The following is a 14378-nucleotide window of genomic DNA, read 5'->3' as shown; positions in this document are numbered from 1 at the left end:
CTCAAAGTAACCAAGGGTGGACGGTGTTTAAAAGAGCCTTATGAGCAAGTTCTTCTTTTTGCTGGACATTGTTCATTGTTCTTCCTCTTTGTTCTCACAGCCACAGGTAAGGAGGACACAGTGTGATTGACCTGTGAAAGTAAAGGCTTGCTAAGAGGGCAGATCCCTGCTGTGTCTCTACAGCTGACCTGTATCGGTGTGTCCTACACACACACACACACCAACACCCGCAAACAGAGAGATGCTGTTTGCAGAGGGAAATTGCTTGTGTCCATTAAATAAAGAGGGAGAGACGACAAGCCGGTGTCCTTGCAGCCTGGACTGTCTCTGTGGCAATGAAATAAAAGCTACGTCACTTACTCCCACCCAGGAAGGATGGAGGGAGTGCACATACTGAGCGAGAAGGAGTGAGGAAGCAAGGAAACTATTTAGGAAGAAGAGGTCATGGAGAAAATGAGTCAGAAGAGGGAACTTTGGAAAGAGGATTATACGAGATCTGTGCACTCAAGGCTAAGCATCAAATGACAGACAGTGTCCTTAGGAACTGTGTTTACATTGGACGAATAATCACCTTATGATTTATGTGTGGCAAAAATAGACTGCCAAAGCAGGAACAAGTGTCCTTTTAAAAGGTGTAAAGTAAGGGTGTGGTGGATGGGAGTGCACCACAGCAGACTTTCATAGAGGAGCGATCGTAGATGTTGTGCCTACAATCTATTAACTTTCACAGTCACAGAGCTAAACAAGTAAAGGGGCCAGAAAAAGACCATTTGAAATACATTTTAAAGGTTATTCCAGTTATGAATCTCCTTATTGATGTTACTTTCAATGTTCTTTTTCTTTATATGAAAACATTAGTCTTACAAAACAAGCAAGAACATGTCATTTGTGAGCGGACATATTTCTTTGGTTTAGGGAATAGACCTGTAAGTTGAGAAATGGGTTAAAAGGATTTCTTTTATATGGCTTAATATGTAAACATGTTTCATCCTAATGCTTATAGTTGCAAAGTATACAAGGAAATGCCTTCCGAAAAAAAGCATGTTTGTTAAATGACTCAAGAAAAAAGGGGTTTCATTTGTTTTTAAAGAACAGATGCTTACCTATGCCTCAAATGACAGTATTATAGTAAGTTATAATATTTTCGAGACAAAAACTGGGGCTAGTTGCATTAGCTTTGCATTTTCTTTCTTTAACCCTTAATCAACTGTTTAAAATGCATTATCATAACTTTACCATAGTTTATTTGTGATAGCCACAATTTGTTCTTAACATTAACCTTGCCATGGTTGATATTATAGCAAACTAACCAATTACTAATGTTGGGCTTCGATGTAATCAAGGATTTCCCATAATTGTCTGATGACAACACAATTGTCTGTTGAGGGAGAGTAAGGAGAAGACACACAAAGGACAACTAAAAAGGGAACACATAGGAGAACGGTAGTAAGAAATCCGGGGGACACACCTTGCTGTAAAAGAGTAAACAACGCTGCTTTTGGCGGCGAAAGAGGAGACTTACAATGCTGCAAAGTTAGCTGTGCCTCTCAAGAGGAGCACAGTGTTATCAATTTCAGTCCTGACTTGATGGATAAATGTGTGATTAGATATATTTTCTGTTGATACCTTCAATGTTGGCTTCGAGGAAATAAGCAACTGGGCTGTGAAATGAAATCACAAGGTCAAATTACATCTAAACCCCTGGCTCAGAGCTGGTACAAACACTGCATGGCTGGCCAAAGTGCAGCGTTTGCCACACAATTGCATTATTTCACAGTAAATACTGGCTGCGGGGAACATGTGGCAGCTGTGTTGGTTTGTTTGACTCTCTTTGTGGCTGGGCGCTACGCCAACAGCGCTGAAATCACCTCTGAAAAATGCTTTCATCCACAACAGTAGATGTAAACTTTAAAGGATATTAAGGAAAAGAGTTGTTGAATAAAGTGTAACTAAACAAGCCTTAGTCATCTTGAGCTAAGATTAAGTGGTTGTAAATCTGCTAAGGAAATGTAGGGCAGATCCTGCTCTAAATCTACATCCAACCTGGTACAAGATGTCCCATTTTTGAGCGGCAACATGAACATAATCCTGCGTGCGTTATGCTGCTGCTAATTATCATTGATTCAACATTAATTACATCTGCACAGTAATCATGTTAATCTAATGAGGCCGGTGGTGATGTTTGTGTGAAAGAAAGAGAGAGACAGATAGAGGAAGGATGGTAATATGTCTCCGTTATTTCTTGTATTGATTCCCCCCTTGAGATAAGATTAGGACGGCAGGACAGAAGGCACAGGCCGGGACACAGAGAGGGAAAGAGAGTGGTTGAAGATAGGGGAACAACAGCTACATATAACCCCACACGATGGACCGATCACAGGAAGAGGAGATTCAAATAGTGCAGCAAGGTGATGGAGGGTGAGGAGAGTATAAGGGGGAGACAAAAAAAAAGGAGAGGGTGAGCTGCGGGAAGCCTCTCCCAGGGGGGTTACTCGTACTTGTGATGGGCTTCATATTTGTTATGAAACCTGATAAGGAACCCGATCCTCATGTCAATTGCACAATTAGACAACTGATGGTTTCTCTAATGGAGTTAATACAACAGTAATTAGAGGCAGAGAAAAGGAGAAAGATGAGGGTAGTGTGGAGATGGAGAGCATAGATGGCCTGCTGTGGAAGGTATAGGACCTGTCAACCCTGATGTATAATCCCGCACGCAGACTGAGATAGTAAAGAATCCGGTCACACAGCGAAGTCCTCCGCAACATCATATGAGACATGACAGATGCAGCTCTAATGAGCACTTTAAGAGGCTGGTGCTAGGAGGCATGTGGCGATGCTTGTTACTTAAACCAAAGTTACGAGATGGAAATACATCGTACAGGAGATGTGAGTAGTGTTTTGAGGAACAGCTAAAGATTTTAACGGCTGCTTTTTCACTCATTTGAAATTATTAAGGCTCATAATGTCATAAACTAAAGATTTATAAAGACACTAAAGATAATTGGTCCAACACTTCATTGCAGACTGACTTTAACAGCAACATGAGATTTACATTGAAGTGAAATGCCTGGGTACATTTCTAACTTTCTAACAGGCAGTCATATCTAATGAACTGCATTAAGTTTACCAACAGTTATTTTCTATGAATCGTCAAAACTGAATTTTAATGGGTTGAATAGTTTATGATCAAATATCTGCAAAACTAATGTTATTCTCATGATTTAAGCACATCTAATAGAAATTAACATTAAGCCTTCAATTACACAATGCAAAGAGCGATATTTTAAACGTGTGAAAACACCTGCTGTGCAGCTGTTTACCTAAATGATCATAATTTGTAATTGTCTTTTTTGCCAATTTAATGCAATCCACAAAACACTTAACTAAAGACACATTCAAACGCTTTATGCATACAAAATGTATTTGGTAATGGTTACAAACACATGTATGTGTAACTATTCCAAACATAGCCTTTAAAGTCTTTATTTAATGCTCATTAACGTATTCCGTTGAGTTTATATTAGTGAACGTGTGAACAAGGGATTATTCTTCATGTTTGGGGGCTAGTTTAGCAAAACTACTAGATTAGATAATCTGTTGCATTGGAAAGTACAACGCCAGGACACATGTTGTCATAACTCCCAATTTTCACCATCTTCTTTCCACCATCTTCTCTAGTATCTATCTGTCCATTCTTGTTACAAAGTCCACTCCACAAATAGAGGTAAGAAATGAAAGTATGAGTCAGCTGCCCAACAGGGGACTACAGGCATCTCAGATATGCCCAGATATGTGTAGAGGTCATAGGAGCAATAATTAGAAGGCAACTGCACTCAAGTCACCGGCTGTTTCCTGTGGGAACGCCAGGCCTCGCCCTGACGGTGATATGAATAGATATAAAGATGAGAGCACACTGCAGATATGACTTTTCCAGACACACAACCAGAAACAATCATTATGAAAAGAGGATTGGAAGACGGGTGGTGAGGGGGCAGCATGCCTCATGAAAAGACATCTGCTACTTTTATAAATTAATATATATATATATATATATATATGTACCAACACAATTATTCCTTAACTACAGAGTTGGCAAGCAGAAATATGATAAATATAAATACATTTGAATGTCTTGCTGATAGAGTAGAAAAAAACGCAGCTGTGTGTGTCGGTGTCCTTATCCCTATTAACAGCATGAGCATTGGCTATGATGGTATACACACAAACAGTCAAACACACATGTGCACACATAAACAAGACAAACATAAACAACTCATCTCATATAATTAGCAATTAAGCACGGAAGAAAAATGATCGTCTTTTCCACCATCATCAAGCCATGCACATTCAAACCTGTTGTGTGTGCGAGTGGGATTTGTTGCAGACGTTATTTCACCTATAAACAAAAGTTAAGGAGAATCACATATTGCCTCAAACAAAACAATTTCTATATGTGACGGACTGAAAACCATGTCAACAAGCACACACACCAACACATGCCAACAAATACGCTCAGAGACCTTCAAGTGGTTCTTGTGAGACTCCAAAATGGTAAAAGTGTTCTGTTTTTGTGCCTGACACAGTACAACCGTTATTATAGTTTTAAGTTAGGTAGAGTTTTGTTTCTAATTTAAAAGGTTTTTGGTTTCCGTTGATAACATTAGCTGACTACTTTTTGGTCTTTTTTCCAGCCAATGTTTAGTTCTGCCTCTGATTTGGTTTGGTGCCAATCATTTCTGCTGTGACTGGTAGGTTAATTTAATTTTTGAACTCAAAAGTTTAAACACAGCAACATAAGGGGTTTCCTAAGTTGTACAAAATTGCATGCTTGGCTAACCCTTCACTTTCAAGGCCAAGGAGCATTTCATTAGTGAATAACTATGGTTGGTAGTGTTGATAAGAATCTGAATGTATCCCAGTGTATGCTAAAATTAGTGTCTACTTCCTGCTCTTTATTGGATTTTGGGAAATTAGTCGCTTCAGCAAACACAGCCAAGCACGTTACCTAGATGATTATGTTTTCCAAGCACATGGGTTAGTCCTTATCTTAAAAGCCTTTTAAAAGTGAATGTACTATACAACCACTGACTTGGCGATAAAGTAGTGGTGTGCATGCTGGTGCCATTCCTGCAAACACAGTGCCACACTTGGGCCAACCCGGTTAAAGAGAAAGGATAATCCATTGCTCTCCACTCTCCCTTCCTCTCTCAATAACGCCTGTATTTAATCCAAGTGTCTGCGTACCAGACACCATTGAACGTCTCACCCTCTCCAGGCACACACACAGTCCCACTTAAGGAAACTATGATCTTGTGCGTCATTTTGTTTCCACCTCGAGGAAACCAGGTTAATTATACCGCAGTGAGTGTGTTACCCTGCATGACACTCATGTGGTTCACTTTAACATTTAACATAATAGCTAGCAAGACGCAACCTTATTGACTCCTTTAAAGAGCACACTGGCCAGCTGCTCTGACACACACACTGTATATTTGATACTGCATTTACATTTTAAACATCACAGGGAAACACTACAGGCCAGTAAAGGTTACACACTGCAGCTTTTGTCTTACCTTTGAAATGTCAGTGTTGTTTTGTGCCTCGCTGCACAAAAGTGCCACGAGACCTTTGATAGCGTTGACTTGCTACTTCTCAACAGCAGGGAGACACTGATAAAGGCCACGGGCTGGATCATGTTTATTTATTTGTCTAAGGCTGTGCACTTTACAAAGTTTATCACCTGATATTTGGATAGCTCGGCAGGACTTGTGGTCAATTTACTGTTGGGTGACTGTAATACATAAGTAGATGAATAAACAAGTCTTTGGAGCCAGTGAGCACCTGAAAAGCAGATCAATTTTGAATAACAACATTTTGGAAAGTGAAATAAATGTTTGTTTGGGTTCAACTTATGAAAAGGTGTCATGAAAATCCTCTTTTCAATAACTTTGTGTTATCACAATATCCTGATGGTAAATGGAAGGTGTTCCCATAATCTTTCATTTTTTGTCATTTGCAAATGCTTTCTGCCACTTAAAGTGTGAGAGGAAATTGGTGAGTGTATATTTTTCTTGTCTGAAGAGTGTTATTTTCTATGTACCCAGACTTTCAATAATGGTATTTAACAAGCATAAATTGCAGTAAAAACATAGCTGCCTGGCATTATAGCTCTCTCTGTCTGAGGAAATGCCACAAATCTTAGCTAATTCTGTTCATTTTTCTGCCCACTTCCTCTTTATCATTGGCCAATCTAACCCACTGACTTGAGGGAAAGGAAGAGTCAAGGGTCTTTGTCAGAAGACATTGAATACTTCTCCATTCAACCGACTCAACCACATCAGACCAGCTGATAACCACACCAGAGCAGAAAGGTCCTGAAGAAAAGGAACAAGATATGAAGACGGGGGAGGGAGGGAGCCGCAGAAATAATCCTCATCAGGCAGATCGCTGAGAATGAAGACTGCAAAGCGAGGTATGGAGAGAAAGAGAATAAATGAATCTCTGACTATAAATAGCACCCTCAATCCCGTGCAGAGCTGGGTAAATAGGGCCGTCTTGGTTGGGTCACTGGACACTTGTTAGAGATAATACCTTCTCATCCATTACACCGCAAGACAAAGCTGGCTGTCACACATATGCACACAAACATATTTGTACAGATACACATCGAAGAAGTCATGTAAGCTCAGGTGCAATATAATGTATGCGTGTTTGTGTATGTGACTACTGTACTAGCAGTCCCCTGCAGCTGCCAATCACAACAGCAGTGAAACACACACCAGGGAGTAACTGAGGGTTCAGAGAGAAAAGAGGGGGGGACGGTGGAATGGAAATACGAGTGAGTCAGTGCATAGAAAGCACAGTGTTTAACAGCCGGAGAAAGAAAGTTTGACAGGGAGACCGGGGAAGGGGCGTGACGAGGAAAAATAGTGTAAGGTGGTTAAGAAAAGCAACACAAAACTGTCTTTTAAACATCAGCTCCCCTCAACACGGTATTTTCTCTGAGAACAAATGTTCAGAATCTTCCATAGGCTTCACAAAAAATAATATATAACATTTAGATTAGATTGTCCAACCAATGTGCATCTGAACACAACATGTTTGCAATGACTTCCTATTTAGTTTTCAACAGTTTTATAAGTTGCAAACAGCTGCATGCTTGGCTAACCAATTCACTTTCAAGGCAAAGAAGTAATTCATTAGAAAATATCTTTGGTTGGTTGTGCAGGTTAACTGTATCCGAGTGTATGCTAACATTAGCGGCTACTTCCTCCTCCTAATTGGATCCTGGGAAATGTAGCTTTGGTTCAGCAAACACAGCCAAGCATGTTACCTGAGATTATTACGTTTGCCAAAAGCACGGGTTAGTCTTCATCCTAAAATCCTTTTTCCAGATCAAATTACTATACAAACACTGACTTGGTTGTTAAAGATGCAGTACCTATAAGGAGCAAAATCGGACAAGATTAGAATAACAAGCTCTACACTGAAATTGAAGAAAAAACATGTTTCTTTATAAACATATCTTTAATAGTTTTTGAACAATATAATGTATATCACTCTTGTTTTATCATGGAAAAATCAAAGTGTTTTCTAACCAATTCATGGAGCTAATGTTTGCTTTAAGCTAGCTAGCAGCAGCTAATTGTAGCTTTCAGTCACCATTTTCATTTCAAATCGGTAGTTTGCGGACTATAAATCACACCCTGCTTTGTCTACCTCTGTCTGAAATCGAAGACAAATACTTTAAAAATGATTAATTTTAAGGGGTCAATCTGCTGCCATTTGAGAGCAAAACGCTTAAAAGGGGTTGCAAAAGAAGCTGATTGTCATTTTACAGCCAAAAAGCCAACCATCTGTTCTCTGTGTTAGCCAGTTTTACCCGGTTTACTTTGTTATTAAATTAGATTGAATCAGTGTGCAGTCACACAACAGAAGTAGAATATACAGACGTCCTTGTATTGCGTGCATGTGTGTCATTTCCTTCTTCTGGACAACTGTCTGGCTGCCTGCAGTGTCACAGCTCACTGTGTGTGTCGGAGGAATGGGTTTTAGCCGCGACCAGCTGCTAGCGTAATTTATTCTCTCAGTTGTTAATCTCCATACATTTCAACAACCACATGGCTACTGCAGGACACAGTTGCATACACTCTTTGAGCCTGGCTGGATGGTATACGAGAGGCTCTAATCCTGTGCTGGTCAATTTCATTTAAAAAAAGCTTCATCTTAATAGCATGTTTATAAAAATTGAGTTTTTCTGAATCATATGCTCTCCAAACGGAAAAAGCAGTGATTTTAGAATATTAAAGTGTCTGTTGTTATGCTCTGCAGAAGAACCACAACATCTTCATAACAAGGACCCTCAAACAGAGAGACTACCGACTGTGTTTGATGAGATTTTCTCTTTGGGGACCGCGACTGTTGAGGTTCTTGTGTAACTGTCAAATCAAATCAATCTGTTCACCCCAAAGGGAAATATCAAATGTGTGCGGGGTTTAAACACCAAAACAAATCAGACCACTGGGACAGTCACTAGAAACTGTGAGACCATAACAAATGATTAAAAACAACAGGAGAGGGGAAAAAACTAATATCATATCAAATTTAAGAATCTAAAAAAACACATGTTCAAAAACAAAGAAGATGTAATTTATAATGTGCATTCGGTTTTCCATGTTTAGACTATCGATAGTGAACAAAGACAACATTCAGTTTTTTTTCCTTTTCAAGAAGTGACCTAAAGGCAAGATCTTAGATTATATGCAGAGGACAATTTATGGGCCTGCTTCTAGTAAATATCCCTGATCAGGGTCTGACTCACCCTTATAACTGTCTCCTGTCACATTAAGCATGTTCTTCCTGCCTGTGTAAAGATTTCCATGTCAGGCAACAGTATATCAAGATGAGTCAAAGATTCTTCTATAAAACATCCTCAAAGAAGAGAAAAACCTTCAAAGAGTTTATCATCCTCAGGATGAAAAGACGCAGCTTCACTTCTTAGGAACCTCATTGCATTTAAACACAATTTCCTTTTTTGAGTACCACCAGACCTATTTCCTATCCCTAACTAACAGTCATTTAAAGCAGTGGACAACTTTCCAAAATCAATACTAATGTCCTCATTTCGTGCTACATTTAGCAGGATGAAAGACTCCTCCACAGGCCGGTGATCTTATTCAACAGTGTGCGTGTAGGCTGACGAACAACCGAATCATCAGCACATTTTATGATGTGTCTGTCCTCGCTATTACTTTGACAGGTGTTCTTATAAATAATATATGGGAGGTGAGAAAGACCTGCAGTGATCTGAAGAGGGATTTGATTTGAAGACAGACAAATAACATTCACGAAGACCTGTTGGTTAAAAAACAGCCCTCAGTTACGATATATACCGTATACAGTTTATATGCACAGACAGCACATGCTTAGCTTAGCTTAGCATGAAGACAGGAAACTGGTCAAAACAGATAACCTGGAAACTAATTTCTGCCAAAAGAACCTCAAAAATGTAACTAATTGAAACGTGATATATTGTTTGTTTAATCCATACAAATACTGTTTTCAGTTTTTGTACAGGACTACTGGTCACAGAGTGGTTTGCATGTGTTTGACTTTCAATTGAATGCATGTTATGTAAAGATGTGGTTTATTCATACAAATCATTTGCTGGTTTAAGTACCTACAGTAGGAAGCTGAGATTTCGAGCTGTAAAGTAGTACCATCAGTAAACACGGATTTCAGAGGTATTTTCATTAAAAGGGTTGCCTTGAGTCTTTCACAGCTGAAAAATAAAATCCAAATGACCCTGAGAAGCAGAAAAGGAGGTGTGCAAAGTTAGCTGCCATGATTCAAGCTAGAGGATGTTTTGATCATTTGAAAAGGATATCCACAATTCACAAAATCCTTGAAAGATTGGGATCCCAGATAAGATAAAACATGTTTAACATGTTTCCGTATAAATGTAAGCTGCCTCAATACATTTACATGTATATGCTGTTAATGCACCTGCTACAACCTTTGCTATGAAGCCGTTCAACAAATGGAATTAATTTGGTCCTTTTATTAGGAAGCATCTGCTCAGCCCTTTTGTGGTTACAGTCACCCAGCACTGGAGCATAATTTACAGACGAGGTTAGCGATTCATCTCTACATGTGGACATTTTTTCCTCCTTGTTTGACAGTGAATCAGTCTTATACATTACAGTGAACCACTTAATGCAGTTTTGTGAGCCACAAAACCTCCACTTATAGTGAAGGTCATGCTTTTTCCTGTGCAATTACTGTCCAACTCCCTGTAATCAGCAGGAGGTATAGCGTACCACCGGGCCAATGCATTCATAGAAAATGCTAATTAAATATTGCAATTTGCAAAATGACTTTGATGTTGTATTAATCTTATATTGTTGACTCAGTATACATTATATTTTATATTGAATCCCAGGATGTTGGAAGGTACACAGTGTCAATTATGATTGTAAAATACTAGCACCATGATGCGATTATAAATAAGGTTTTAAAAATCTCTCTTATCTATGCAGACTGTACCACAAACCGACAGGGAAAACATAACCATTCAGGCACTTGTTGCATAAGAACTGCCTTCACAAAACGAATGCATACTACACACACTATGGAACAACAACATTCACAAGCACACACACTGACAAAGAACAGGTCTGCAGCTGAAGATAAATGAGCTGCAGAGGGCATTAATGCATGAAGGGTAAAATATAAACATTCAGATACAAGCAGCAGACCTCATGCTGTTCAACTTAATGGAAGGCAAATGTACATTATGGCCAGAGATAGAGAGTGAGAGGAATACACAGAAGAAACAGGCAAGGAGGGAAACCGCATATCTGTGTGTTTGTGTATGGACTTGAGCGGTGTTAAAAAAAAAATTACGATGATGAAAAGTGAGGTGGTGAAAAAGTCTGTAAAACAAAAGCTTAGTAGCAGTCTATGCAAAGTGTTTCCTATTGTCTTTTTATTTCCATTGTATTTATTTGTATAAACATAATCCTACTTAAGTTCAAGGACATAAAATATCTTGCCTCTGGATAATTATGCTGTCCAGACATGATAGTTCTGCTGTAATTTGACATGGGGAGATATCAAGCAGCATTAGAATCATATAGGACATACTTCTGGTAAAATTGTGTTTGCATGATAATGCGAATCCGCGTGACAGTGCAGTTTGTTGCATTCACAGATAACACATAGCCTCGAGCCATGATTAATCCATTATAAGACCCTGGGGTAAAAGTGCCCACTGACGACCCCTTCCTCCCAGTCACTGTGTGTTTACCCTTTTTGCCTTCAACTACATATTTCGCCCAGAGCCACAGAAAGCACAAATCTCCTGGCTGCAGGTTTGCTGTGTGCCGCAAAATGTAATTAATGACACCTTTATTTATACACAATGTGAGAATACTATCAACTGAAATATTAAGGTTTGGTTTCTTATAAAAACCGTGTCTTCAGGGTTAGGTAATATTAAAGGTGTTCATCGTGTTAGAAGAAAAATAATCAAATCACCACAAACCAGCTGTCGCACAATGAACCCTGAAACCAAAAGTGCTAATCCAGCCTCGCCTCAAGGGTTTCACTTTACAGTATATAGAACTAAATCCCACACACACACACACACACACACATAGGTCAGATAAACTTATCAGAGTTGCAAAGTGAGTTACAGTCTATTTCCATGTAGCCTATTTTGGTCCTGGCTATTAGAACAAGAGTAGCAAAGTGCATTTAGTGCTGCCTATCAGATGTTCACACACACACAAACAAACCTACACATTCTTACACACACACACACACACACACACACACACACACACACACACACACACACACACACACACACATACACACACACACACACATACACATACACACACACACATACACATACACACACACACACACACACACACACACACACACACACACACACACACACACACACACACACACACACACACACACACACACACACACACACACACACACACCAATAATATTCACACAGAATGGATTCCTGCTTAAGGTGATTCACAAAAGATATTGAACTTCCTTTGTGCCTTTTCTGCCATTGTTTCAGGAAAAAGGACTCTTCAAAACTCCAGACAAGGAAGTGAAATGTGACAGAGATAACTCATGTCCAGATTTATTATACTGGTCTGACAGGGCTATTGTTGTTCACCTTTAGACCGTTAAAGAAGACGAGTACACAAGAAAATCCTTCAATGCTACGAGGTTCACTGGAAAATCTAGGCCTGAGATCCTTTACAAAATAATTGAATCCTGAATTATTGTAATTACCTCAGGTGGTTATAAGCACTGCTCTTAGTGAATGAAACTGATTTTTGGAATGAAGATTATTTGCATTTTCTTACATATTAATTGAAGTATGCAGTGACATGTTGTATCGTCAAACTCTCAGGCAGTGCAGAAGTAGAATCAATTATAAATATGTATACATAGCACAGGAGCACCATGCGCTATTTGCTTTGCAGCTCAGTTCTAATCTGTCTATTTGCTCCTAAATATTCAAACTCATTCTGCATCAACCTTCTACTGGGATCCTAATTTAACAGTATGCGCAGGGCTGCTAATGTTAGCTCGGTCAAAACAGGTCAGGCAACCTTGCACACTGTGTGCTGTCAGGTGGGATATTCCCATGGGTCATATTGACTGCAGTCATCGTAGGTAGTATTAGCAGTAAAATGATCTGGACTCGACACAGCATGCAGAGAAAATCCTCTTATTGGTGAAATTGGAGTGGCAATTTCTGAAGGCCTTCTTGACAATCTGGTATTGCCTGCAATCATACAAACCTGAAGAGCTCAAGAGACTTAACGACATTGTTTTGTTGCTTTCATTTTAACCTTCATAGTCCATAATAAATGAATGTAAAAGCCTGCTTTAATCCCATATTTACAGCTGCTGGTTACAGCTTTGGTGTAAGCAGTAAATCACTGTATTCTCTTCTCTACTATAATTCGCAGCTCACCTATTGAACTTCAGCTGAAACACAACTCTGCCCTAAACAGATGGAAGGGTTTCTTTATTATTGCAGGCATCAACAAGTGTCAACTGATGCTTGTTTGTGCAGCAAAAAACAAGAAATAGATACATTGGATACATCTCCTTTTTGAACACTTGCTTCTTTCCTCTTAGTTTTGGAAAAGACTCAACCTCTTTCCACCCACAATCCTCACTACCTTTCAATTCCCTTCAAGTCTTTTATTTCCACTGACTAAGATATAAATAAGACACACTAACTCTTATAAAAGGACCGTTAGGATTGTAAAACTGCGGATGGAATCTCATTGAACCATAAAGAGCACACAGTGCCCCATGCCTCTGAATTAACAAAGACATTACAGGGTAATAAAGTTTTCTTTACAATCCCAGCTGCAACACAACACTGCAGCCTGTTTGATCTTAAGCTTACTCATCAAAGGACAAAACAGGACAAACTTCACCCACCCTTCGTTCTCCTCTTTCTCTCTCTCCTTCTCTTTGGCTTTGCGAGACTTGTGCAGGAGTCCGATCAGGATCACGGCAGCCCGAATGCCAGCCTTTTTGTTGTGGATTCGTCCTCCGGTCTGAGACATTCTGGGGGTCTCTGCTGGTGTCAGGAGGGGTTCGGGGGACAGACAATCCAAGGTCAGGCCAGCACCAGGGTCCCCGGGCTGCAGGACCGGCTTGGCTTTGCGGGCTTCCAGTGTGAGCTTGGAATGTCACAATCTTGGATCTGTAAGCTGTCTGGTTTAGAGACAGCAGGCAAGTTTCAGCCGAGTACCTGTTTGATTTCTGACCCCGGGCTCTCAGTTCTGTTGTGGTTTAGGTTTGGACCGGTAATCCAAAAGTTAAAGATTCTGGAGCCACTTTAGGTTTGGCAGGTGATCAGATTGTATCTCTGTTGATCTTGGTGTTGGAAACAATGCACATCTCTTGTAATCCCAGCGGTCCAGAGAGACAATGTTGGACTCTGGCTCAAGGTGAACTTCTATCTGCATTCCCTGCATGGGCAGTGAACCTGTGCATCCAAGCTCCATAACACATCATGGTCCCCGACGAGAGGATGAAGAGTGGCGCTACTGAGAGCAATGTAGACACACACACTATGGCACAGCATCTCTCTGTCTACCTACCTCTACCTTCCAACATTTCCCTCCTTCTGTAACAGGCTCTGTTTCTTCCCTCTGTCTGCTGCTGCTGCTGCTCTGCTCCTTGCTTCCTGACTGCTGAGCCCCACCCTCCTTCATCTCATAGGCTGGAATTGGTACAAGGACCGCCTCCTCCTCCTCCCCCTCTACACTTTGCCTCCCTCTATCTCTCCTTGCCCTTGTTAATAATGT

At 40.0% G+C, this 14378-nt stretch overlaps 1 protein-coding gene across 2 annotated transcripts in view; it reads right to left on the bottom strand.

The window, feature by feature from the left end:
- rap1gap2a (RAP1 GTPase activating protein 2a) overlaps nucleotides 1–14214 on the bottom strand; it is a 37951-nt gene extending 23737 nt beyond the window's left edge. For both annotated transcript variants that reach the window (XM_063906566.1, XM_063906571.1), the window contains exon 1: nucleotides 13504–14214. In XM_063906566.1, the coding sequence (XP_063762636.1) occupies nucleotides 13504–13631 (128 nt within the window). In that variant the 5' untranslated portion in view covers nucleotides 13632–14214. The remainder of the gene's footprint in view (nucleotides 1–13503) is intronic.
- Between the last annotated feature and the right edge of the window lie 164 nt (nucleotides 14215–14378).

This window comes from Eleginops maclovinus, chromosome 18, assembly GCF_036324505.1.
Source record: "Eleginops maclovinus isolate JMC-PN-2008 ecotype Puerto Natales chromosome 18, JC_Emac_rtc_rv5, whole genome shotgun sequence".
NCBI lineage: Eukaryota > Metazoa > Chordata > Actinopteri > Perciformes > Eleginopidae > Eleginops > Eleginops maclovinus.
The sequence above is the reverse complement of the archived record's forward strand: the minus strand, read 5'-3'. Positions and strand labels throughout refer to the sequence as shown.